This window comes from Talpa occidentalis, unplaced genomic scaffold (assembly GCF_014898055.3).
Source record: "Talpa occidentalis isolate TD23 unplaced genomic scaffold, MPIMG_talOcc4v2.1, whole genome shotgun sequence".
NCBI classification, from domain to species: Eukaryota; Metazoa; Chordata; class Mammalia; order Eulipotyphla; family Talpidae; genus Talpa; species Talpa occidentalis.
The window spans coordinates 155,381,429-155,405,413 of NW_026555331.1; the positions used below are offsets into that span (position 1 = coordinate 155,381,429).

The 23,985-nt window shown below is 68.0% G+C and overlaps 1 protein-coding gene across 1 annotated transcript in view; it reads right to left on the bottom strand.

Annotated features, from left to right (window-relative positions):
• The window catches only part of PTPRN2 (protein tyrosine phosphatase receptor type N2), a 119,694-nt gene extending 106,170 nt beyond the window's left edge, over positions 1-13,524 (bottom strand). The window contains exons 1-5 of the mRNA XM_054691930.1: positions 13,509-13,524; positions 10,786-11,140; positions 3,677-3,904; positions 3,141-3,220; positions 1,924-2,237 (exon numbers count right to left, since the gene is read on the bottom strand). Coding sequence (XP_054547905.1) covers positions 1,924-2,237; positions 3,141-3,220; positions 3,677-3,904; positions 10,786-11,104 — 941 coding nt within the window. The 5' untranslated portion in view covers positions 11,105-11,140; positions 13,509-13,524. The remainder of the gene's footprint in view (positions 1-1,923; positions 2,238-3,140; positions 3,221-3,676; positions 3,905-10,785; positions 11,141-13,508) is intronic.
• Positions 13,525-23,985: the final 10,461 nt, after the last annotated feature.

Sequence of the window (23,985 nt, forward strand, 5' to 3'; positions counted from 1 at the left end):
CCCGGACGCTCAGGGTGGTCAGGACAGCAGGACTCTCACCACACATTCACGGCATAGGGTCATGAGCAGCTTCCACAGCTGAGGACCCAGACCCCCGCCGGGGCCTCTCCCCTCCCTGTCACGACTGATTTCAGGGCCAGGTGTCAGGCTCCCTGCTGACCAGGACACGCTGTCTCTTTGGACCACGATTCCCTGCCTGCCCTCTGCGGCGGTCAGGACAAGGCAGGGCTCTCTGGCGCTGCAGACTGGCCCGACTTGGGGTCCGGAGGCTGTGCAAGAGCCGGCTGCCCGGAGCCGTCCTGGTGAAGCAGGGCCGAGCTGCGCGGGGGCTGTGTCTCCACGCGGCCCCTTCCCTCTGGCTTCCCTGTTCACGTGCAGACGCGCTTCTGTTTTGACAGCACAGCAAATTTTTTCATACCTTTTCCCCTCTTTGCTGCCTCCTCCTATGTAGGGATGAAATGTGAACTGCTTCGCTCAGACAGATTTACGTCTAGGCCAATTTATAACGCACAAGACACTTTGCAAAAATCAATTCCCGTGGCTAGGTCCCTGCCGAAGGCGCGTGAGGGAGTCACAGCAGCCGACGGAGCAGGAGCAGCGCGCCCAGCAGGCACGGACACCCGACAGCACGGCAGGCTGGGGGGACACAGCACGCAGGACGGGGGGTGGGGGTGGGGCCCGTGGCCAGGCCCCGCCCTCCCGAGGGCTCATCTCCTCCGGCCTCTCTGGAGCTTGGGGCTCAGGCAGGGCCCTGCCCACGCTGCGCTCCAGCCTGGCCTCGGTCGGGCTCATACTCGTGGGTCCCACCCCACGGGGCCACGCGCCGACCCTGGGGCAGCCCGGGCTGGGGCCGTGTCTAGGGGACAGGGGCCCCCCGGTCTCTGGGGGCCGCGCTGGTGCAGGGCAGGGCCTCCGTGGGGGCAAACGGCTGTCAGCGACGCTCAGGGAGCAGCTCGCACTGTGGGTTCCTTGACCCTCTGACCTCAGATGCCTTGGGAAGAACTTTCCTGACTTCACATCATTTTTTCTTGAATTTCCCAGACGCCCCACAGGGGTGACCCTCGGCTGGGCTGTCCCAAGGAGCCCCAGGTGCCCAGCCATTCATGGCCGTGCCGCGGTGAGGGCCAGGCCTGCGAGCACCGGGAGCCCCAGGCCAGAGGGAGCCCCGGGCCACGGGCCACAGGGGACGCCCACTACCAGCCTGACCAGTGAGGGGGCGGACGCAGCCAGGGAGGCACAGTGGGCATCCCTGGGCTGTGTGGTGAGGCGGTGCTGAACCTGGGGCAGCGATTTAAATATGGGGGGCAACAGGACTCCTTGTCGCTTACCAGGGCTCCAGCCCCACTGAGAGCCGTGCCCATGTGGTAAATCTGTCCCACCAGACACGGCTAAGACATGGGCCAAAGGGCCTTGGGGGGGCTCCATGTGCAGATGGCGGCCACGGCTGGACCTGGGGAAACCCCACAGGCGCACACGCACCCCCCCACTGCTGGCCTTGCTGTCCCCCAGGCAACTGCCCCGCCCGGCCGGCCCTTCTCTTGCCACGGGCTCCCCGCACGGCTGGGACACTGGGGGGCTGTGGGCACAGGGCGTCCAGGCGCACGCGCAGCTGCACACGCACAGACACACACGTGTGCACAGGCAGGCGGCGGCTTCCCTGGGAAACAGCCTGATGGAGGCGCGTGTCAAAGCCAACGTGGTCGGGGCGGCAGGCTCGGGGGGCGGGACAGCTGCGTGAGCCCAGTTCCTGTCATAGAGTGTGGGGAGGACGCGGGCCTGAGGCCGCCCTGGGAGGCTGCACGGGGCTTGGGGCTCCGCGTGAAGCGCGACTGCAGTGTCCCACCTGGGGGCCGGGCCCGGCCAGTCCCGCCCGCCCCGCCGCCCGGGCCGCCCTCCTCAGAGCCGCAGCCCGGAGCTACTCACTCGCGGTCAGTCACCAGGTAGCCGCGCTCCTCCTGGGGAGGGGGGGCCTGCAGCTGCAGGCCCTGGCCGGGGCGGCCCCCCACCGCTGTCCCGGGGTGCCAGGCCCCCTGCTCGCGGCCCCCAGGCGGCAGCTCCCTGGAGTAGGTGCGGCTCCTCACATCTTCCGCCCCCGCGTGCTCCTCCTCCGAGGACGGGGGCACCTCCGACTTCTTCCTCTCCACGGTGAAGGGGGCCCGAGGGGGCGGGCCCCCGGGTAGGAGGCGGGCGCCGGTGCCTATGGAGGGGGCTTGGGGCGGGGGGCTCAGTCGAGGGGCCTGAGGGAGGGAGAGGCGGGTGAGCTGTGGGACTCGGCGCAGGAGCAGGTGACACAGCCCCCTGGCCCAGCCGCACCGCTCAGCTCAGACCCACCTGGCGGGCACCCGCCCGCCCCGCGTCTCTGCCGCAGACGCCGGCCACACGCCACCTGCACCCTGCCCGTGCACTGGCCGCAGCCCCGGCTCCCTCATGCCGCCCTCCCCGAGCGCCTCAGGACGCCCAGCAAGGCCAGAGGGAACTGAGTCCATCTTGAACACGGGTGGTTCGCGACTTTGCTTCAGGTTTGGAACGTGGAAGGGCGGGCGGGTGGGCGGTCCGGCCGGCTACAGCCTCGTTTCCAGGGGCACCGGGGACAGGTGAGGCCCCCCGGGGGATGGAGCCCGGGAGCCGGGGGCCTGACCGGATGAGAGTCCCCGGGCCGGGCCCACAGCTGTCTGTCCCCTCCCAAAGTGGGCCCCACCCAGATGTCCCACGCCTGCATCCCGGGACCCCGGGGATGCCCCGACCTGTGCAGGCCGGGAGCTGCTCTGGGGTGGAGGCCGGCCACAGCCCCGCTCCGGGAAGTGGCTCGGGCAGGGCCACGATTCCCCTCCGGTTTCCGGGCTCTGCACCCTCGGGGGTGTGCGGGGCCGAGGCTTTGGGAAAATGGCCGCCTGCGAGCGGTGGCTGCGGCAGGCGTGGGGACGTCACCACCCGCCGGTGTGAAGCCCCGTGCAGGAGCCACGTCTGCACCCACGCCCCGCGGGGCCGCCCACAGGGTCGGTTCCCTCCTCCCACTTTCCGCGTCTGTGCGACCTGGACACGCTTTGCCCGCTCGGTCTCCTGGCATTTCCCGGGGGCTACGAGGATTTTCCCTTTCTTTTCTGGGAACCGGCTTGTCCGCGACCTCCCGCCAGGCTCACCTCCTCCTGCGCTCGCCGGCTGGCGTCTCGCTCACGGGCACCTGCAAGAGACGGCCTTATGGACCCTCCGGGCGGTGGCTCTGCACAGAGGGGGGCACGCCCAGGCCCCCCGCAGGCCGGCGGTGGGGGAGCAGCCGCCCATGGAGGAGCCGTGTCCAGGCGCCCACCGGGCCAGGCACCCACGGGCAGCCCTGGGAAGGCTGCGGTTTCTCTGGAGAAACCCTCTCTGCGCCCAGCCCCCAGCCACTCACGGACACCCAGGCCGGTGGGCCCAGCCCCTGCCCCTCAGTCAGGTCAGCATGGCCCCAAGGACACACACAGCCTCGAACTCGCCCGACTGCAGCCGCCCACTCAGAGCCGGGGTGGGGTGAGGGGCGCTGGCCTCTGACTGACTGTTCCGCGGGCTCAGCCAGTAACGAGCGCTGACCTGACCCTGACGCATCCCGAGGGCCCCCGCCCAACAGGCCAGCCTCCCCGTCCACAGCCTCCCTTCCAGCCTCCCTCGAGGTCAGCGGCCTGGAGCGGGGTGAGCTCACCTGACAGGCCGTCGCTGCCCCTCCTGCCGCCGGGGTCTGGCAGGGCCGCCTGCTGGCCTGGGTCCTCTCCGGCCTCGCTGCTGGCGCTGTCCAGCTGCCCTCCCGGCCCCGCACCCCACGCAGCACTACCGGTCAGACGGGCCATGTCGTCGAGGCCCAGGGGGCCCGGCGCGTCCCCGTCAGCCTGGCGCTGTCCCAGGTCCCGCAGGAGCGCCTGGACGCCAGGGTCTGAAAAACACGCACAGCGGTGATGGGGGGATGCCGCGCCCAGGCCTCCCCACAACCCCCGCCAGCCGTCACCGGCTCGGGTCTCGGGATGTGGGGGCCGGGGAGGAGGAGGACGGCACAGACCAAGATGGGGGTCAGAGCCGGACACGCCAAGGGCAGCGCCACCTCCCACCCTGGGGTCTGGGCGGGAGCCGCGCCCCCCACTGCCCGGACAGAGCTGGCCTGGCCTGACCAGGCCGCCCAGCAGGCAGCAGGCCAGAGCAGCGAGGGAGGCCCTTCCAGGAAGACCCATGCCTGGCAGCCGCCCACCCGCCCCCCGCCCCCCGCACAGGCAGGGCCAGGCCAGGCGGACAGGGCTCCGCGCACCACGGGCCAGGCGCCCTGGGTCTCTGCAGGCAGCGAGGCGGCGCTTACAGCGATGAGCATGTTTCTGAGCACCAGAGACACTGCCCCGGGGCCGCAGGCGCGTCTCCTTCCTACTGGGACCTGGCCAGCCCTGAGGGGCGAAGCGTGAGCCTTGCCGTAGCCAGATGGCGAGCGGGGTCCTCGCCCTCTGGGGCCAGCTGCATGGCCGCCCGGTCTGCTGCCCAGCAGCCAGGCGAGGGCGTGTCTCGTGAGTGGGTCACTGGACAGCAGCGGGCGTCTCAGTCACGGGGCCCACACATGAGCACCGCAGGAGGGCTGCCGGGACCTCATGGCCTGGGCCTCGGGAGGGGCTATGGACACCCAGAGCTGGGCAGGCAGAGGCAGGCTGGGCTGGGGAGGGGCAGAACTGAGGGACAGTGAACCCTGTGGGACCTGGGGGAGCCCCAGTGCAGCCTCGAGGACCTGTGGGAGCCAGACGCTGTAGCAGCCCATGGGGGTTGGGCCCAGCGGGGCCCGGTTCAGGGAAAGCACCATGGATGCGGAGCGTGGAGCAGGGCACAGCTCAGCGGGAAGGGCCAGAACTGCGCGGCCGAGAGCGTGCAGGAACACTTGCCAGCGGGTCACTGGATGGAGGACAGGATCTTTAACGCGCTGCTTCAGAAACGTGTTTCTGGAGATGGCACAGTCAGCCAGGAAGTTCGGCAGGCAAAGCCCTCCGCCCGCGTGCTGGCCTGGCCTAGGGCCTGGCCCTGCCGCCATCCTTGTCCCCGTGCCAAGGGGTCCCCTGGAGCCCCAGCCCCGCACGTCCCAGCCTCAAGCTGCCTGAGCCTCGGCCCGGACCTGGCGGGAGTCAGGTGGGTCAGCCCCGGTCTGCCCACAAGGGTGGCCCCTCGAGGCTGCGCCCGTAGCTCCACGCCCGCCCGGGCCGGAGGGGAGCTGTGCTGACGCGTGCGGGGAGGGCGGCCGGCAGGAGCAGAGTCCCCGCGGGGAGGCGGCCGAGGGGCCCCGGAGACCATGCGAGCCGGGTCTGCACATGCTGGCCCCAGAGACAAAACAGGCCGGGTCTTCTGGGGTGTGTCCGGCCGCGTGTCTCTGAACCACTCGTCTGTCTCTGTCTGGGGGCCCAGGCTCGGTGACTGCCCCGCGTGTCCAGACACCCTCCCTGTGCCGGCACAGCCTCACCCCCGCGGCCTTCACCGCCACGCAGCCAGGCAGGCACAGCTCACTCCAGGTCCCGGCGGGGGCTGAGCTCAGGTCCGGGACTCCCCCGCCAGCCCCGCCGCCCGCGTCCCCCGCTCCGTGCTCCTTCCCCAGCCCAAACCACAAACTCCTAACCACACCCACCCCAGATCCCTAAACACAAATCCTGAACCACAGACGCCAAACCACAAACCACAGGACGTGTCCTGTCTAGCAGGTCAGCCCGCAAGGCGCAGGGACGCAGTCAGGGGGCGGCCTGTGCACTTTCAGCCATGCCAGAAAGGCAGACAGCAGGCAGGCTCTCCTGGGGAGAGCAGCGGAGGGATGCCCCACCGCGAGTGGCGCCGAGAAGGCTGGCCTGAGCCGGGCGGGGGCTGGGCAGTGGGAGGGCTGAGCCCAGGCCCTGAGTGGGCAGCAGGGACGCTGGCCGGCTGGGTGCAGGGGCAAGGCAGGCCCTAGCTGGTCAGAGGCCTGCAGACCACCCTCAGCACCAGGGATGCAGGCTGCTGTGCAGAAGCGCCGCTCCCGAGCTGGAGATAGGCCAGCAGGCTTCCGGCCAGGAGCAAGGCGCCCAGCACCATGGGCCGGAGACGTGTGTCTGAGGGGGCTGGGGCAGGAGGCGGCCAGGACCCATGCGGGTGGTGGGCAGTGAGTCAGGCAGGGTGGGCTGTGGAGTCGGGAAGGGGCCCCGCCAACCCACAAAGCCCCACCCGGGACCCGGGAACGCTAGGTTCCAGGGCAACTGCTGGGGAGACGGAGCCGGTCGGGCAGAAACCCCAAGGCCCTCAGCAAACAAGAAGGCATCTACAGGGACGCCCGGGCACCAGAGGAGAGGTGAGTCCCGGCCCCGGGCCCAGGCACAGCCCAGGCCTCGCAGTGTGCCAGTGCCTCCTCTGAGCACCAGTGCCCACGCCAGGAGCTCAGAAGGCCTCCTGCTGCGCTCACCACCCTGCTTCCATCGGTCTGTCTGTGGGAGGGGGCGGGCAGGTCTGGGAGGCCGCCAGAGGGATGCGTGCGCCTACCAGGCCCACGTGGCTCTTTGGACGGAACGAGGTTCCTAAAATGGTGTCCTCTGACCAAAGAGAAGCTTTTCAGGTTCTCCTTATGAGAAAGCCCATAGGAAGCCACGAGCGAGCAGCGCAGGCACAACGCAGCAACAGTGGCCTGCAGGTCAGCGCCGTGCCCACGTTGTCCTCCGCGGGCCCCCAGCGCTGCCGCCACCCAGACCACAGAGGGAATGGATTCTTATCAAAGCCTGGCGAGCCTCTCTGGACAGAGGGGCCACCACAGTCCTCCCGCATGTCAGTGACACATCCTTCCGTCCCTTCAGCTGCACCACGTCACCCTGAGACCAGGCAGCTCCCGGTGACACCTGAAGCAGCGTCCACACGCAGAGCTGACTCCAGCGGAGCAGCCACGCTGAGTCACAGCATCAGGCAAGGAAGGGCTGCCTGGAGAACGCTCCCATGCACGGGACCGCGGCCTGACATGCTGGGATTACAGGCCCCGGGCAGCCTCAGGACAGAATTGCTTTACACGCTGTGGATCACACACACTAGCACTGCCCTCAGGACTCTGCCACCACCCATCTGTGAGAGCACAGTTCAGCCATTTCCAGATACACACATCATCATCTCCACCATCACCTCCACCACCAGCACCACCATCACCATCACCACCATCACCATCACCACCATCACCACCATCACCATCACCACCATCACCATCACCATCACCACCACCATCACCACCATCACCATCACCACCATCACCACCATCACCATCACCATCACCACCATCATCACCACCACCACCATCACCACCATCACCATCACCACCATCACCACCATCACCATCACCATCACCACCATCACCACCATCATCGTCACCACCGTCACCACCATCACCACCATCACCATCACCACCATCACCATCACCATCAACACCATCACCACCATCACCATCACCACCATCACCATCACCATCACCATCATCACCATCACCACCGTCACCATCACCACCATCATCATCACCACCATCACCACCATCACCACTGTCACCACCATCACCATCACCACCATCACCATCACCATCACCACCATCACCACCATCACCATCAACACCATCACCACCATCACCATCACCACCATCACCATCAACACCATCACCACCATCATCACCACCACCATCACCATCACCACCACCACCATCACCACCACCATCACCACCATCACCACCATCACCATCACCATCACCACCATCACCATCACCACCATCACCATCACCATCACCACCATCACCATCACCACCATCACCACCACCACCATCACCATCACCACCATCACCATCACCACCATCACCACCATCACCATCACCACCATCACCACCATCACCACCATCACCATCACCACCATCACCATCACCACCATCACCACCATCACCACCATCACCATCACCACCATCACCATCACCACCATCACCATCACCATCACCACCATCACCATCACCACCATCACCACCATCACCACCATCACCACCATCACCATCACCACCATCACCACCATCACCATCACCACCATCACCACCATCACCATCACCACCATCACCACCATCACCACCATCACCATCACCATCACCACCATCACCACCATCACCACCATCACCATCACCACCATCACCACCATCACCACCATCACCATCACCACCATCACCATCACCACCATCACCACCATCACCATCACCACCATCACCACCATCACCATCACCATCACCACCATCATCACCACCACCACCATCACCACCATCACCATCACCACCATCACCATCACCACCATCACCACCATCACCACCATCACCACCATCACCATCAGCACCATCACCATCACCACCATCACCACCATCACCATCACCACCATCACCACCATCACCATCACCACCATCATCACCACCACCACCATCACCACCATCACCATCACCACCATCACCATCACCACCATCACCATCACCATCACCACCATCACCACCATCATCGTCACCACCGTCACCACCATCACCACCATCACCACCATCACCATCACCACCATCACCATCACCATCAACACCATCACCACCATCACCATCACCACCATCACCATCACCATCACCATCATCACCATCACCACCGTCACCATCACCATCACCACCATCATCATCACCACCATCACCACCATCACCACTGTCACCACCATCACCATCACCACCATCACCATCACCACCATCACCACCATCACCATCAACACCATCACCACCATCACCATCACCACCATCACCATCAACACCATCACCACCATCATCACCACCACCATCACCATCACCACCACCACCATCACCACCACCATCACCACCATCACCACCATCACCATCACCATCACCACCATCACCATCACCATCACCACCATCACCATCACCATCACCACCATCACCATCACCACCATCACCACCACCACCATCACCACCATCACCATCACCACCATCACCACCATCACCATCACCACCATCACCACCATCACCATCACCACCATCACCACCATCACCACCATCACCACCATCACCATCACCACCATCACCACCATCACCACCATCACCATCACCACCATCACCATCACCACCATCACCATCACCATCACCACCATCACCATCACCACCATCACCACCATCACCACCATCACCACCATCACCATCACCACCATCACCACCATCACCACCATCACCATCACCACCATCACCATCACCACCATCACCACCATCACCACCATCACCATCACCACCATCACCACTATCACAATCATCACTACCACCACCATCACCACTATCACCACCACCACCATCACCACCATCACCATCACCACCATCACCACCATCACCATCACCACCATCACCACCATCACCACCATCACCATCACCACCATCACCATCACCACCATCACCATCACCATCACCACCATCACCACCATCACCACCATCACCATCACCACTATCACTATCACCTCCACTCAATCTAATTCTCTCTCCACATGTGTAATAGTGAAGGAGAGAAAAACAAAATCAGCCTTGCGACTGTCACGTGACTTCAGCTGGTTGTGGAGTTGGCAGTCACTTTGCTTTATAGAGAATTTTCCATTTTGATTCACTTAACGGAAGTCTGTATGGGCAGAACATCCTTTTGCCTGTGAGGGGCAGCTCCTGGGTGTGGGCGGCGACGGTGGCAGAAAGGCTGCAGCGTGGGGAACTCAACTAATCCCGTGGGGCATCTGGTCCCACTCATGGAGATGCCTCTGACTGGAGCGGTGCGAACCCCCCTCTTGGTGGCAGTGCTTGGGGGCACAGCAACACCTTCCTAACTAGAGCTCGGTTTCTGACCCACCAGGCCCTTCGCCGCCCAGAACACCCTGGGTAGGCACGGAGACCCCAGCCCCGCACCTCACAGTGGGGGCGGCCTTTCTCAACCCCATCCTCTGTCCAGCTCCCCAACACCGCTGTGCCTCCAGAAGGACAGACCCCAGGGCAGGCACCACCATCCAGACTTCTCAGGCTGGAAGCGCAACTGGAGGGCCCAAGGCTGCAGGGGGCCCCAAGTCCAGGCTGCTGCAGAAGGCACCAGGGCTGACAGTGGGAGGAGGCAGGAGCAGTGGGCAGGTGCCTGACCCTCCCCCTGCAGGAGGAGGAGCTCAGCTTGGCACCCGTGTGGGAACTGGGCCCGGCCCAGGCGAGCATAAGGAGCGGCGGGTTCCCCTGCACAGCAGCGGCCCTCGCAGGAGAAGCCAGCTGGGCCACAAGGGCCACCTGGACACCACCAGGAGAGCGAGCTGGATGCAGCGACAGCCCCGTGCCCATCGGCACTCGGCAGACACCCCGGCCCGTCCTGCTCCCCCTCTCACCTCCCGTCCTCAGGGCCCTGGGACACTTGAGCGTCGGCAGGAACCGCAGACACTATACCCCCGAGGTGCTGGGCTGAGCAGTGAGCCCCGCACTCGGCGTCGCAAGCACCATGGCCCACAGCCTGGGCAGTTCAGCCCACTGCCCAGGCTCCCGCTGTCTGTCTGCGAGGCCACAGAACCATGGAGAGAGTGGGAAGGAGGAGGGTCAGGGCGGCTGCAGGCCAGGGCGTCAGCGTCAGCAGAGTTGCAGGGGTCCCCGCTCACGCACACCTGGTCTCCGCGGGGCCCACACCCCAGGACAGCAAGCATCCCCGCAAAGGGGACATGGTGGGCCAGCCCTGGGCAGGTGCTGAAAACCCAAACAGCCAACAAGAAGCACCAGGGCTGAAGGTGACTTACCAGTGCCCACACTCAGAGGGCCGAGGGGGTCTCCCAGAGATGAAGGCCATTTATGGGGGTCGGCAGGCACTGAGAGGACCCTCTGTGCTCTCCAAGGCCAGGGAAGAAGCTCCAGGGGCCCAGGGGCCCTGTCTCTGGGGGACACCGGGGGTTTTCGGGCCATGTGGGTGCCCAGAGCTGCAACCAGATTCTGCCTGTCCACGGTGCTGTCCCCCTTCGGGCTGAGATCGTCGGGCTGGAGGTGGCCGCGGGCTTGAGGCGGGAGGCTGCCTGGGTGATCGGCCTGGGGGCCGTAGGTCAGGGCGGACGTCTGGGTCATGTAGGTGAGCACGCTCTCGGGGAGGGGCTCGGCCCACTGCGGACAGAGAACAGCGGAGGTGAGTCTCTGGGGCCAAGCTCACCATGGAGCCGGGCCCCCCGCTCGCGCACACCTGTGGCTCCCGGAACACAGCTCCCAGACGTGAGGCCGCTGCTGGCGTCTGGAGTGTTGCGGGGCAGCTGGGCCTCCCCACCACCAGCCCGCACGGGCCCAAGGGCCGGCCTGACCGCCCGTCTGTCTGTGCTGCAGCTGCGGGCGCGCGGGGGCCGGCGCGTGCTGGGGCGTCAGCAAGAAGCAGGGCCCTCCCTCGCTGACCGATGGCCCCTGCTTAAGCACCAGCAGGTGGGCCTACCTCTGTCCACGCTGCGCAGGGCCTCCAAGCCCCAGACTGTCCGCAGCCCCCTGTGGGAGCCCGCGAGGAGGCTGGGGGCACCTTGCCTCCCCACCGCTGGTGCCCGCCCGCCACGGCCACCCGCCATCGGGAAGGGCTTCACGGGACGAGCCACCCGTGCGCCCGCCCCATGCCTCCTCGCCCACCGCGCAGGCTTCCTGGAGCGCCGGCCCTCATGTCCCCACTGGACAGGCCGCGGGGCGCACCGCGGGTGCCATGACATCGCTGAAAGTGGCGCCCTGGCCCTTCCTGGCCCCACCTCACTCAGCGGACGGAGTCTCCAAGTCACGCTGCCTGGTCCTTCTGTTTCCACTCTTCCTGGGGCTCGCGGGTGCCCCGGGCCTGGGGAGGGTGCCGGCCCTGGGCCTCAGGGGTGGTCCAGACCCTGAGAGTGTAAGCACTTGGGGGCAGCCTCCAGGAGAGGCCGGCGCGCCGTGCAGGGTCTCGGAGGCGGCGGCCTGGGCCCCGAGCCAGCTCCTGCCCTGGCAGCGCCAGCAGCCACTTAGCATCTTGAGACTTAATTTTCTTCTGCCAAAGATGATGGGACATTGTGCCTGAGACTGTTCCTATTTCTAAAATTATGTCACTGAAATTGCTGAATTTTGTCCTGGTTCCAGCTGAACTCAACGGCTTCTCCTTCGGAAAAGGAGGCCGCGGCCCGCGCCGTCTCGGAGCGCAGCCTCGGGGGAGGGCTGCAGGGAAGGATTTCTGGCTTCTTTGTGCCCGAATCTAATCAAGGCCAAGTGGGAAGCCTCCGAGTGGGCGGCTCAGACCGCAGGGGCCAGTGGTGTGGGGCTGGGGGTGGCTGCACGGCCGGGAAGAGCCGTGCGCTCCAGGGGCCTCCTGCAGCTTCGCACCCGAGGGCGCCACCTGTGGACCTGGGTGTGGGCCAGGGCTGAGCCGGCTCCGCGGCGGCTGGGTGAGCTGAGAGCCTGGGCACAGGGGGGACGTGGGTGGGGCAAGGCTGCGGACACCCTCCACCTCTCCTCGGCGGAGCAGGTCAGACAGCTGGGACGGCCGTGCCTGTCCACGTCGCTGCCCGTCACTCTGCCCTCCTCGCGTGTCTCTCGGAGAAGACGGACCCTTCTGGACGAGGTCCGACTCGGAGTTTTCCTGAGGGGCTGGGCTTTCCGCGAGGACGGCGTGGGCTGCGGGCCGGCGAGCCTCCGCTCCTGCCGCTCCCGTGCCGCCGGGACCCTCGCCCCCCAGCCGCCTCTGCCACCCGGGGCGGACGGAGCTGTCGCGCGGCCTCAGTTCATCCCTCGCTGCTTCCTCCTTCCGCTGCTCGCGCAGACGCCATTTTGAAGGCCCAGCACCTGGCGCCGGCCGGTAACAGACACAGTCGGCTCCTGAGCGTTTACCCGACTTTGCTGCACTTGCTTCTTCAGCCCGTCCTGGGGCTGCCGCTGCTGCGAGGCGGCGGCGTGCAGGGGACGCCGCCCGTGTCTCTTCTCACTTTGCCGCATGGCTGGGACCTGCGGTGCAGGCCCGGCAGGAGAGGGCGGAGCGGCCTGTCCGCTCGCCTTCCGGCAGGAGGTCCCGGGAGCCCCGGCTTCGATCAGGGACGGATGCCGGCGGCTTTGGTCGGATGCTGTCCCTGCGACTGGGGGGCTGTCCCCGAAGTCAGCTTTCTCTCGTGGGCACGGCGAGTCTGGGCGCGCAGCCCTCCGGTCTGGCCGGTCTGCACCGACGGGCCTGGTCTCCCTCGCCCGTGACGCTTTATCTTTTTTTTTTCGCTTTATCCTTTTGCTGCGCAGTTCTGGATTTGCTTTGTTACCGCTTTCTCCAATTACATTATTTGTATTGCGGTGACCACAGCGCATCTGCTTTAGGGGTGCAGGTTCACCTCCCGTAGATGCGCGTCGCCACAGTGCGCCCGCCGCCGGGCCCCCCCGGCCTGCACCTCGTCCCGGCGTCCGCCCTCCGCCTCTGTCGTCCTCCGGGGGGCAGGCGTTCCAGGCCCGGGACCCTTCCCTGTGCGACTCTGACGCTTTGACACTCACTGAGCTTTACCTTGGCTCAGCCGATGCTGTCCTGGGAAACGCCCCTTCCCTCCTGGGGGTCAGTCGCGCTCCCGCCGGAGCCTGGCCTCGGACGCTGGCTCCGGCCTTGGCCCCGGGGGCCCTCACGGCTCGCTGATCTGACGGAAGTCGCCGGCCTCCCGCCGAGCCCCTCGTCACGCTCACCTCAGGTCTCTTACTTGGCACCTTTTCTCGTTCATTTCCAGGACGCCCGCCGGGCCCTTCTCGAGGGCTCCTCTCCAGCGTCCACGACGCCCCTCGAGATGCTGTCCGCCCTCGCCTTCGGTGTGCGTGTCTTAGTCACCAAAACGTCCTTTCTAACTGCCCCAGCACCTGAGGTGTACCCGGGAGCGTGTTGATCGACCGTGTCTTCTCCTGACCGGTGTCTAATTTCTTGTTATTTCAGCTTCCTCCAAATTTCTGGCTGCGTGCTGGACATTCTGCGCAAGACAGTCATGACAAAGGCAGTAAATGGTATTTCTCCCTGGAAAATGGCTCGTCCCTTCCTCCGCCGGCTACTGCTGTGGAGGCTGAGGCACGTCAGCTGCGGCGGAGGCTGCTGTCCGCAGTCCCGGCTCGGACGCCTCCGCCTGCAGCCGCGTTGAGAGCAGCGGGCACCTCTTCACAGCAGTGCTGGGATCCACCCTGCAAGAGCGCGGGGCGCCCGGCCGCACGCAGCCGCTGGCGTCTGAGCCACGGGGTGTCTCCCCCACGGGGCAGCGGGCCCCCGCTGCCCTCTCCAAGCCCGAGAGCCAACGTGCCGGGCCGAAGGCTCCTTTCCGTCTCCCTGCCCACCTTAGCACGTGTATGGCAGCTCTCTCTCCCCAGCTGCACTGTCCCAAGTCTTCAGGGGGACACTGCGCTGTCCTGGGCACAGAGAGGCCTGGGGCTCCTCGGGGGGCCGCCTCAGTGCTGTCCCCTCTCCCAGCCTGTGGTGCGTGGTCCGTGTGCTCGGTGCCTCTGCGGCCGTCTCTGGAGAGTCCATCTCCCCACCCCCGGCACGCCCACCATTCCTGGAGTCCACTCCCTCCAGGGCTGTTCCCTCGCCCTGCTCCAGCCTGTGCAAAGGCAGCTGGGGCGCTCCCTCCCGAGGACGGCAGGGTGCCCGGAGCTTCCGGTCAGCTCTCCCCTGAGTCTTCAAGAGCTCCCTGCCAGCTGGCCGGCCTGCTCCTGCAGTCGGGGCAGGGCTGGGTGTCTCCTGACGGTCTGTTTAAGCCCACCTCAGCGCCTTCACCTGGCGATTCTAGCTGTTCTTCCGACACGCGACCTCTGAGAAAGCCGTGCCCGCCGCACTGCCCTCTCCGGCCCTACTGCCCTCTCCGGCCCTGCCACCGGCTCGCTGGCACCACCGCCCCTGCAGTCCTGCTCTTGCTCGGCTCATTTTCTCATCTCCGTGGTCCAGGAAGACTCAGCTCCTCACGGGCAGAGACTTTTCTTTCCAATCCAAGCACGGTTTCTGGTCCACTGAAGATGCTTAAAACAATGTTGTCAAACGAAGTCCGTTCATTCGGGGCGTGTCCAGACGACAGGTGTTGGTTTAAACCTCATCGACAGCGCAGAGCAAACAGGGGGCCGTGGGGGGCTCCACGGCCGCACACACTTGAGCCGGCGCCACTTGGTCAATACGAGCAGGAGCAGAGCAGCTTCCACCCCAGCCACACAGAAAGAGGAGTCGCGCTCGCCGGGTGATCAATACGAGCTCGATGAGAGTGTCAGCGTCGGGCCAGCTGGCCTGATTTAGGAGGAGCTGTGTGATTTCACTCCCTCTGGCTCTGCTCCGAAGCAATCAGTATCAAGGCGCTAAAGATAATAGACCCGCGATACCGCGCGCGGAGCCAGAGACAGGCTTTTGATGACAGATGCACAGAAAAAGATGATTTATAAAATAATTCATTGGAAACTGATTGCCCTGGGAAGCTCATCGGTGCACAAAGCTCACGGCGAGCCTTTCGTCAGCTGCAGGGAAGGGAGGAGGCAGCGGCCGAGTCCGCACGGGGCTGGGCGCCTGGGGACGGGCCCCCCACATTCACCAGTCTGTCCCCCGCGAGAGGACAAGGAGCCTCCTCGTTTAAACACTGGGCGGGAGAAGCAGCGAGCGCTAGGTTTTCACGCATCTCTTTTCTGGCTGTTGAGAAGAATCTATCTCAACACAGAAGAAAAATACTTGGCCCCGAATGCCCCAAGTCCTGTTTGCTGGACGACCTCGTGGCCGCCACGCTGGAGACTGTGCGGGGGGGCTGGGGCCGCTGGCACCCGGGAGGGGTGGGCAGCAGGCGTAGGCCCGAGCGTCTTGCCGGGCGGGACCTGCAGAGACCCCGGGGCCAAGCTCCACAGCAGCGTGGACGGGTCGCCGGCCAGGACGGGGAGCCCCGCGCCTGCTTCCGCCTCTTGAGAGGGGAGCACGAGGGGATGGCAGTCCTCTCCCAGGGTCGGTGGCCCAGGGTGGCACCAGAGCAGCGGCCCTGCACCCCCAAGCTGGCCTCCTCCCAGGACCGGCTCGCAGGGTGAGGTCGGGGTACGGACGTCAGCGCCTTCTGCCTGGAGCCGCTGAGCTGAAGGGCTGGGGGCGCAGGGGCCAGGACTGAGCCCTCACCTGGGTGGGGGGGTCCTTGCCATCCACAGGCCCTGCCTACCAAGCGCCGGCTGGGAGCTAGCAGGCGTGTGTCCCCAGCGGCGGCCGGCGGGCACGGCGCCCCCAGAGCTCAGATGCCCCATTCACACGGGGCCTCGCAGAGCCCTGCCGAGCGTCCACGCCGCCCCCCCAGGGGGTTTCAGTCCTTGTTTGGGGAGCAGATTCTGTCTTAGCGTGGCTGGTCCCACCTCGGGCCGCTGACCGACACCTTCATCGGGGAGACACGCCGAGCTGCTCCGCTTCCTTCCCTGCCCCCCACCCGGGTCTGCAGCTTCCTGACCCTCGGCGGCCAGGCCGGCTCTGGACAGCCCTCGGTCGCCGGCCGTCACGCGTGTCCCGTGGCCAGGGGACGACGCGAGGGCGCCTTTCCAGGAGCCAGAGCCACAGACGGCCTGGCCCGAGGCCCCGTCCTCCCGGCAGGGCCGAGGGTGCACACGGGCCTGGGGCCCACCCAGCCCTCAGCCCAGCCTGGGGGCCGCAGCCGCCCTGGGCCAGGCCCTGACCGTCCAGGCTGTGCCCAGCGGGGGCCTCCGGGGCCCAGCACCGTCTCCCCTCCCAGGAGGCTGCGCCCGTCGGGCAGGAGGGGGGGCCGCGGGGGCCGCGGGGCCGCGGGGTGGGGCTGGGCATGGGGGCGCAGGTCCCGGGCACCTGGGCGGGCGGGGCTCCTGGGGCCTCTGCCGAGTCCCGGGGGGCCCGACCACGACGCGCCGCCCCGGCTCGGGGCGCACATCTCGCTAGAGCCGCGGGGCGACGCCTCCCTCGGGCGCCCCTGGACGGAGCTGACCCCGCCCAGCCCGGCTGCACCCTCAGCCCCCGCCAGGGGCGCCCGGGCCGGACTCGGCGGGAGGGAGCGGGGGGCGCAGCAGAGGGCGCGCCCGCCAAGCCCCCAGCCGCGCCCCCCCCCCCGCCCCGCCCCTCCCCCCGCCCCTCCCCCGCCCCCCCTCGGGCCCGGCTCAGTCCCAGGACGCGCCCCTCGCTGGGAGGCGGCTTTTGGGGCCCCCCCGCCCCGCGTTGTCTGGCGGGCTCCGGCCTCGGGGCCTGGTCTCCGCCTACTCGCAGGGGCGCCCGCCCGCTCCGGGCACGCGGGGTTCGCCCGAAGAGGGGCCCCGGGGCCGCCCCCCACACAGGCCCTCCCCCCGCCCCCCCGCCCCCCCAGCCTCCAGACCGACCCGCGCTGGGAGGGCGGGGGAGGGGGAGAGCAAGGGGAGGGGGGAGGGGGAGAGCAGGAGGAAGGGGGAGGGGGAGCGGGGGCAGGGGGAGGGGGAGAGCAGGGGGGAGGGAGAGCAGGAGGAGGGGGGAAGGGGGGAGAGCAGGGGGGAGGGGAGGGGGAGGGGGAGAGGGGCAGGGGGAGGGGAGGGAGAGCAGGGGGAGGGGAGGGGAGGAGAGGGGGGAGGGGGGGGAGGGGGGGGGAGGGGAGGGGAGGAGAGCAGGGAGGGGAGGGGGAGAGCAGGGGGAGGGGAGGGGAGAGCAGGGGAGGGGAGAGGGAGAGCAGGGGAGGGGAGAGCAGGGGAGAGGGGGGAGAGGGGGAGAGGGGGGAGGGGAGAGCAGGAGGAGGGGGAGAGCAGGGGGCAGGGGGAGGAGAGCACGGAGGAGGGGGAGGGAGAGCGGGAGGAAGGGAGGGGGAGAGCAGGGGGAGGGAGGGGAGAGCAGGGGGAGGGGAGGGGGAGAGCAGGGGAGGGGGGAGGAGGAGCAGGGGGCAGGAGGAGGGGGAGAGCAGGGGGAGGGGGGAGGGGGAGAGCGGGGAGGAGGGAGGGGGAGAGCAGGGGGAGGGGGAGAGCAGGGGGAGGGGGAGGGGGAGAGCGGGAGGAGGGAGAGAGCAGGGGCAGGGGAGGGGGAGAGAGGGGAGGGGGAGGGGAGAGGGGAGGAGGGGAGGGGAGAGCAGGGGGAGGGGGAGGAGGAGCAGGGGGAGGGGAGAGCAGGGGAGGAGGGAGGGGGAGAGCGGGAGGAAGGGGAGGGGAGAGCAGGGGGAGGGGGAGAGCAGGGGGAGGGGAGAGCAGGGGAGGGGGAGGGGAGAGCAGGGGGGAGGGGAGGGGGAGAGGGAGGGGGAGGGGAGGGAGCAGGGGGAGGGGGGAGAGGGGGGGAGAGGGCAGGGAGGGGAGGGGGAGAGCAGGGGAGGGGGAGAGCAGGGGAGGGGGAGAGCAGGGGAGGGGAGAGGGGGAGAGCAGGGGGAGGGGGAGGGGAGAGCAGGGAGGGGGAGGGGAAGGGGAGGGTGGGGGAGGGGCGGAGGGGGAGGCGGGGGCCCGGCGCCCACCTTGCCCGGGCCGGAGCTCACCTGCGCGGGGGGCGCTGCGCGCTGCGCCCAGGGGTGCCCGCGGGGAGCGGCGGCCGCGGCCAGGGCGCGCAGGAGCGGCGGGGAGCGCTGCAGGGCGGCGGCCCAGGCGGCGGCGCGGTCGGGGCCTGGCGGGTCAGCTCGCGGCGGCGGCGCCCTGGAAGGCAGCGGGCGGCGCGGTCAGCGGGCGCGGTCCGGGGGGGCGCGGTCGGGGGGGGGGCGCGGTCAGGGGGCGCGGTCAGGGCGGGGGCCGCGGTCAGGGGGAGCGGTCAGCGGGGCGCGGTCAGGGGAGACGCGGTCAGGGCGGTCGCGGTCAGGGAGGCGCGGTCAGGGGGGCGGTCAGGGCGGGGGGGCGCGGTCAGGGGGGCGCGGTCAGGGGGTCGCGGTCAGGGCGGTCGCAGTCAGGGGGGCGGTCAGGGGAGACGCGGTCAGGGCGGTCGCGGTCAGGGAGGCGCGGTCAGGGGGCGCGGTCAGGGGGGAGCGGTCAGGGGGGCGCGGTCAGGGGCGGTCAGCGTGGTCAGGGCGGCGCGGTCAGCGGGGCACGGTCAGGGCGGGCGCGTCAGGGCGGGCGCGGTCAGGCGGGCGAGGTCAGGGGGGCGCGGTCAGGGCAGACGCGTCAGAGGCCGCAGCCCCACTCCCCGCACTCCCAGCCCGCCGCGGGGAGGCGAGGGGCACGGAGCTCCGATCTGGGGGATGCCCGCCTGGGCAGCCCGGCAGGAGCGAGCGCTGCCCGCAGCTGGACCACAGCCCGAAGGCCTGAGGTGGGCTCTGGCCTGCGGGACCGGCCAGTGTGTGCCCGCCCTGCCCGCGGGGGGGACCCGCCCTGCGCGATCGACTGCAGCAGGGAGCAGTGCAGCTCCCACACACTGATGCCAGACACCCCCGGAGGCAGGGACAGGGTGGGGGTGCCCTGCAGGTAGGTTGGGGTGCCCAGAGGGGGGACAGGGTGGGGTGCCCTGGAGGCGGACGGGGTACCCTGCTTTCTAAGAGCGCGTGGCCCCTTGGCTGCCCGTCTCTCCCTGGAGCGCCCGGCAGGGGTCTCGGGCTCCGTCCCCCGAGGGGGTGCTGACGCTCCTCGGCTCAGAGCCGCGTCTTTGGAGTTCCCTGATCACGGGGACCGGCTAGACCGGCTGCCACCAGCCCGGGTCGTGTCAGGGGCCTCCGTCTCCTCGCCGCGGGGTCCCGGGTCTCTGGTCTGCGCAGTCGTCCACGGGGGCGGGCGGGTCCTGCAGGTCCGGGCACCCCGTGCCTTGGCGTCTGTGGGGCTCAGGCCATAGTTGGGGGGCGCAGGAGAAGCAGCTTCCATTTCTTGCTCATCTGGGGCCGGCTGGAGTCGTGGCTTGGGCGAGACGCAGCCTCGGGCTGGTGGCCCCGGCGTGGGGTCCGACCACGGGCGGAGACGCTGCCTGCGCCAATGTCCCGACGCCTCCTGCAGGTGAGTCTCCTGCCGGGAGGCCTGGGTCTGACAGGCAAAGACGGCCTCCCCGAGGCTCTTCCCCAGCTCTCCGGGGGCACCTTCTGTGGCCAAAGGTGCTTTTCCCATGGACACATGGCCAGTACTGGACACTCGGCGGCCGCCCCCTGCCTGCTGTCCCTGGCCAGGCCCTGGCCGGGCACCCCCGCCCCAGGGTGTCCCCAGGTTCTTCTCTCTCTGCTTCCGTCCTCACTGCTGAAAACCCGCTCCTGGTGGCGCCAGGCAGCCCTGGGCCTCGCTGGGCTTCAGCCCCTCGCCGGCCGCCTCCTTGTCCCGACGTCCAGTGTTCTCCGGGACGCGTGCGCTCTGGCGTCTGTCTCAGGCAGGACAGCGGGCCGGGCCCCCACCGTCCACCCTGCGGCAGCAGTGGTGACTCGGTCCCTGGAGCCCACTGGGCTGCGCCATGTCCACCAACAGGACGCACTGGGGGGCCTGACAGGCACAGGGGGTCACTTAGCTGCCTCCAGCTCAGGGCACAGCGCCCTGGCCAAGGCCCTTCCTGAAGGGCTGGCCCTTGCCTTCCAGGCCCAGCTGGGCGCACGGCCCTGCTCACACCCAAGGCCTGACCTCCCCGACACCCCAAAGCTCACGCGAGACCCTCCGAGCTGGGCACGGCTGCAGGCAGGGACATGGCCCGTCCCACAGCAGTGGGTAGCCCCACGTCGTGGCACAGGTGGTTCCCGGGTGCCAGCTCCAGGGCGCAGGGCCAGCGGGAAGGGCCGTGCGCACTGAGACCGCCCCCCCCCCGGGGTGGGCAGGGCCTCCAGGCTGGACACTGCCTGGGCTGGGCCAGGCCTCTGGGAGCGGCTCCGCTGAGTGGGGAGACCGGGGGAGCCCGGCTCCTCTGGGTCCCCCGTGTCCAGGGCGCTGACCTGCCCGCAGGAGCCGGGTTGCCCCAGGCACTCCGGGGCTCGCCCCTGTGAATTCCTAAGTTGCGCGTCCTGGGGTGTCTGGGTAGGCCGGGAGCTCCCGCCACCAGCCCAGCGTCCTTTTCGCTTGAAAGGTCCCCATCTGGCTCTCCGCGCTCCTTCAGGCTCCACTTTCCCGCCATGCCGAGGCCCCTCTCCTGTCGCCCTGCTCTCCCCTCATCTGCGCCGCACGCCCACCGCCACCAGCACCGTCCCCCACTTCCACGGCCTCCCCGGTCCGGCCGCACCGGCCGCCTCCCGGGGCCTCTTCCCGAAGGGCGCGCCCCGTGCAGCTCCACCCCACCCCTGCCCGCGGGTGGCCTCCCTGTGCACGGGCTCGGTGAGGCTGTCCCCCCGGAGGCCGCCTGGTCGTGGACAGTGCTGGGGTCCTTCACCAGGCGGTCCCCAGGGGACGCGCCGAGCTGGCTGCCGCTCCCCGCCCCACAGCAGGCAGAGCGGGCGTCTCCCCGCCGGCAGGCCGGACCGGGCACTGGGCGCCACAACCGCAGGACGGCCGGGGCCCTGAGCGAGGGACGCCCGCGGCCGACCTCACAGCGGCGCCGCTCCCGTTGCTTTTTAAGAAAATGTTTTTAATTTACGTGAAAACACGGCGCTCCCGGTCTTGGGTCGTCCTCCTGACAGCCACGGACCCTGCTGGCGTGGAACCACCCGTTTCCGTGGCAACATGCAGACCCGGCCGGTGCTGTGCGCGTGTCCGTGCACGTCTGCGTGTCTGTGCGTGTCTGCGCCTCTGTGAGCTCCTCGGGTGCTGGTGGCCTCATTCCTGGGACGTCCCCGACGCGCCCATCCCACCCCGGGACCGGGGAACAGGTTGATTATTTCCAGCTGCGTGTCAGTCGCTGCCCCCTGCGTCCTGCCAGGGCTGGTCCCCTCGGGACGGTCCTCGGCCACGGGGCACGCCTCACAGGGTCCCATGGATGTGACGGCGCAGGCACTGCCAGTCCCCTCTGGACAAGCCGCCGGCTGGGGACGTGTGGGTGCCTCGCGGGAGCCGGGACGGAGAAGCGCGCGTCTATGCCTGCGCCGCTCCCCGCTAAGGCGCCAGCTGGCATGTCCTGCTTCTCCGACGCTTCCTCGGCCTACACAGCTCAGACGTGGCTGCGAGGGAGTGGTCAGACACCCGGGGAGAGCGGCCAGGCCTGCTCCGCCCTGTCCCCCTCTGTCCTGGTGGCTGGAAGGCGCCGGCGCATCCATTAAGTCTGGAGAGAGCCTGGCGGATCTGGCCTCGCCTGGGAGGAGCAGCGTCCGTCCATCTGTCGGTCTGCGCTGTGCAGAGCTGCGCTCCCCAGGCCGGCGGCCTCTGCGGTGAGGGCCTGTGGGTGAGTGCACCTGCACAGGACGCCGCACAGGACACCGGCCAGAGAGGACACCACACAGGATGCTGGACGTGGGCACGGGCCGTGGAGCCTGCCCGGGGACCCGCCGCCCACCCTCTGGATGCACGAGGCAGCTGACATCCGTCTCGCCCCGACCTTCCCAGCTCAGGGCTCTGGGTGCAGGACACTCTCGGAAAGTGGCCCCGGGGGGGAGCAGGGCTGGAGCCAGGGCTGCGGGGCCTCGACCCCAGGGTCTCCCCAGGCCCAGCCCCCGAGGTCCTGGGGAATGAGTGGGGCTCCCGCATCCCAGGAGGAGCTGCTCGGGGCTCCCTGCGGCCGCTGTGCAGCACGGCAGTTGCGGCCACCACGTCGGACACCCACCGAGGGCAGCGGACCTGAGGGAGCTGGGTGGACAGGACAGGCTGCGAGGGGAGGGGCGAGGGTGGGTGCAGGGCGGGAGGACTGGGGAGCGGGAGGGCCCCAGGAGGTGATTCTGCCCTTTGGATCCAGGGAAGGGCCCCAGCCGGCCACCATGGCACTGCAGGGCGCAGCGGGGGCCCCCCGAGCCTGGCCCAGGAGCCCCACAGCTGTGGGCAGCCGCACCTGGCAGGGCCAGAGGCCGCAGGACTTGGCAGCTCGTAGGTCCTGGGGAGGCCGGAGAGCTCCTGGGTCACCTCACGCTGGGCGTCACCGTCCCGCCAGGAGAGACCTGTGGGAAGAGGCAGAGCCGTCATCCGCTGCGGACTGCAGGGGCGGGGGCAGGAGACCCCCAGCTGGACGTCCCCCTCGGCGCGCCCACCCCCCAGGCCCCACCGTGCACCTCCAGAGCAGAGCGGCGGCGTGTGCTCTGCTGGGCAACAGGCCCAGCTGGATGGATGTGGGGGCAGGCTGGGGCCGGGCTGGGGAGGATGGGGGGCCAGGTTGGGGTGGACGAGGGGCTGACTGGGATGGACACAGAGGCCAGGCTGGGGTGGACCCTGGGCAGGCTCAGGCCCTGATGTGCGCGCTGAGTTAGGGGGGTTTGTCTCGGCCTTGGGGGCCCAGCGCAGGCCCCTGCTTGGCCTCCTGCCCGCTGGCCGCCAGGTCTGGGCACTTTGTCCCGGGCCCGCCCTGAGGAGCCTGCATCTGGAACAGAGTCCGGGGTGTCGCCGCCGGGAGAGCAGTCATCAGGGGCTGCGTGTGCTGTATCTGGGAGCTAATCACATTATATTTATACTCAAATGTTATGACAAAGAGCCTTATAACAAGGGCGAAGTAGTTATGAAGGCAAATCCGTGTGATTATGCATTAATTACATGCACTGCAGATCACATGATAATTACACTCAGAACCACCAAATAACTCCCAAGAATAATTATTATGCAATTTGTACACTTTAGATCTTATGGTGACACTTCAGCACTTAGACCTACCCCGTGCAATTATCCGTAATTATCTAATCACTGAATATCATGTAATTACGGAGATATATTTTTATGCCCTCTGCAGAAACACACCACCCAAGCCCGGAGGCAGGACTGTGCTGGGGGGCGCGACGCAGGCGCGGCCAGGACTCGCAGGTCCTGGGCTGAGGGGTTGGCTCGGTGGCATTTTCCAAATGTGAATCTCACTTTCAAAAAACGTACAGAGGGCGAGATCCCGGGGGGCCGATCAGCCTCGGGGGCGCCACGGCCACGGTGTCACCCAAAGTGGATCGGGGCCACGCGGACCAAGCGCGAGCGTCAGGGCTCCCTCCTTCGCCATCTCGCGGACTCGGCAAAGGGCAAGTCCTCCCCATTTACCAAAAGCAGCTAAAAACCGCCACCGTCACACTCGGGAGCCTCCGCTCCAGCCCCACGGCTCAGCAAAG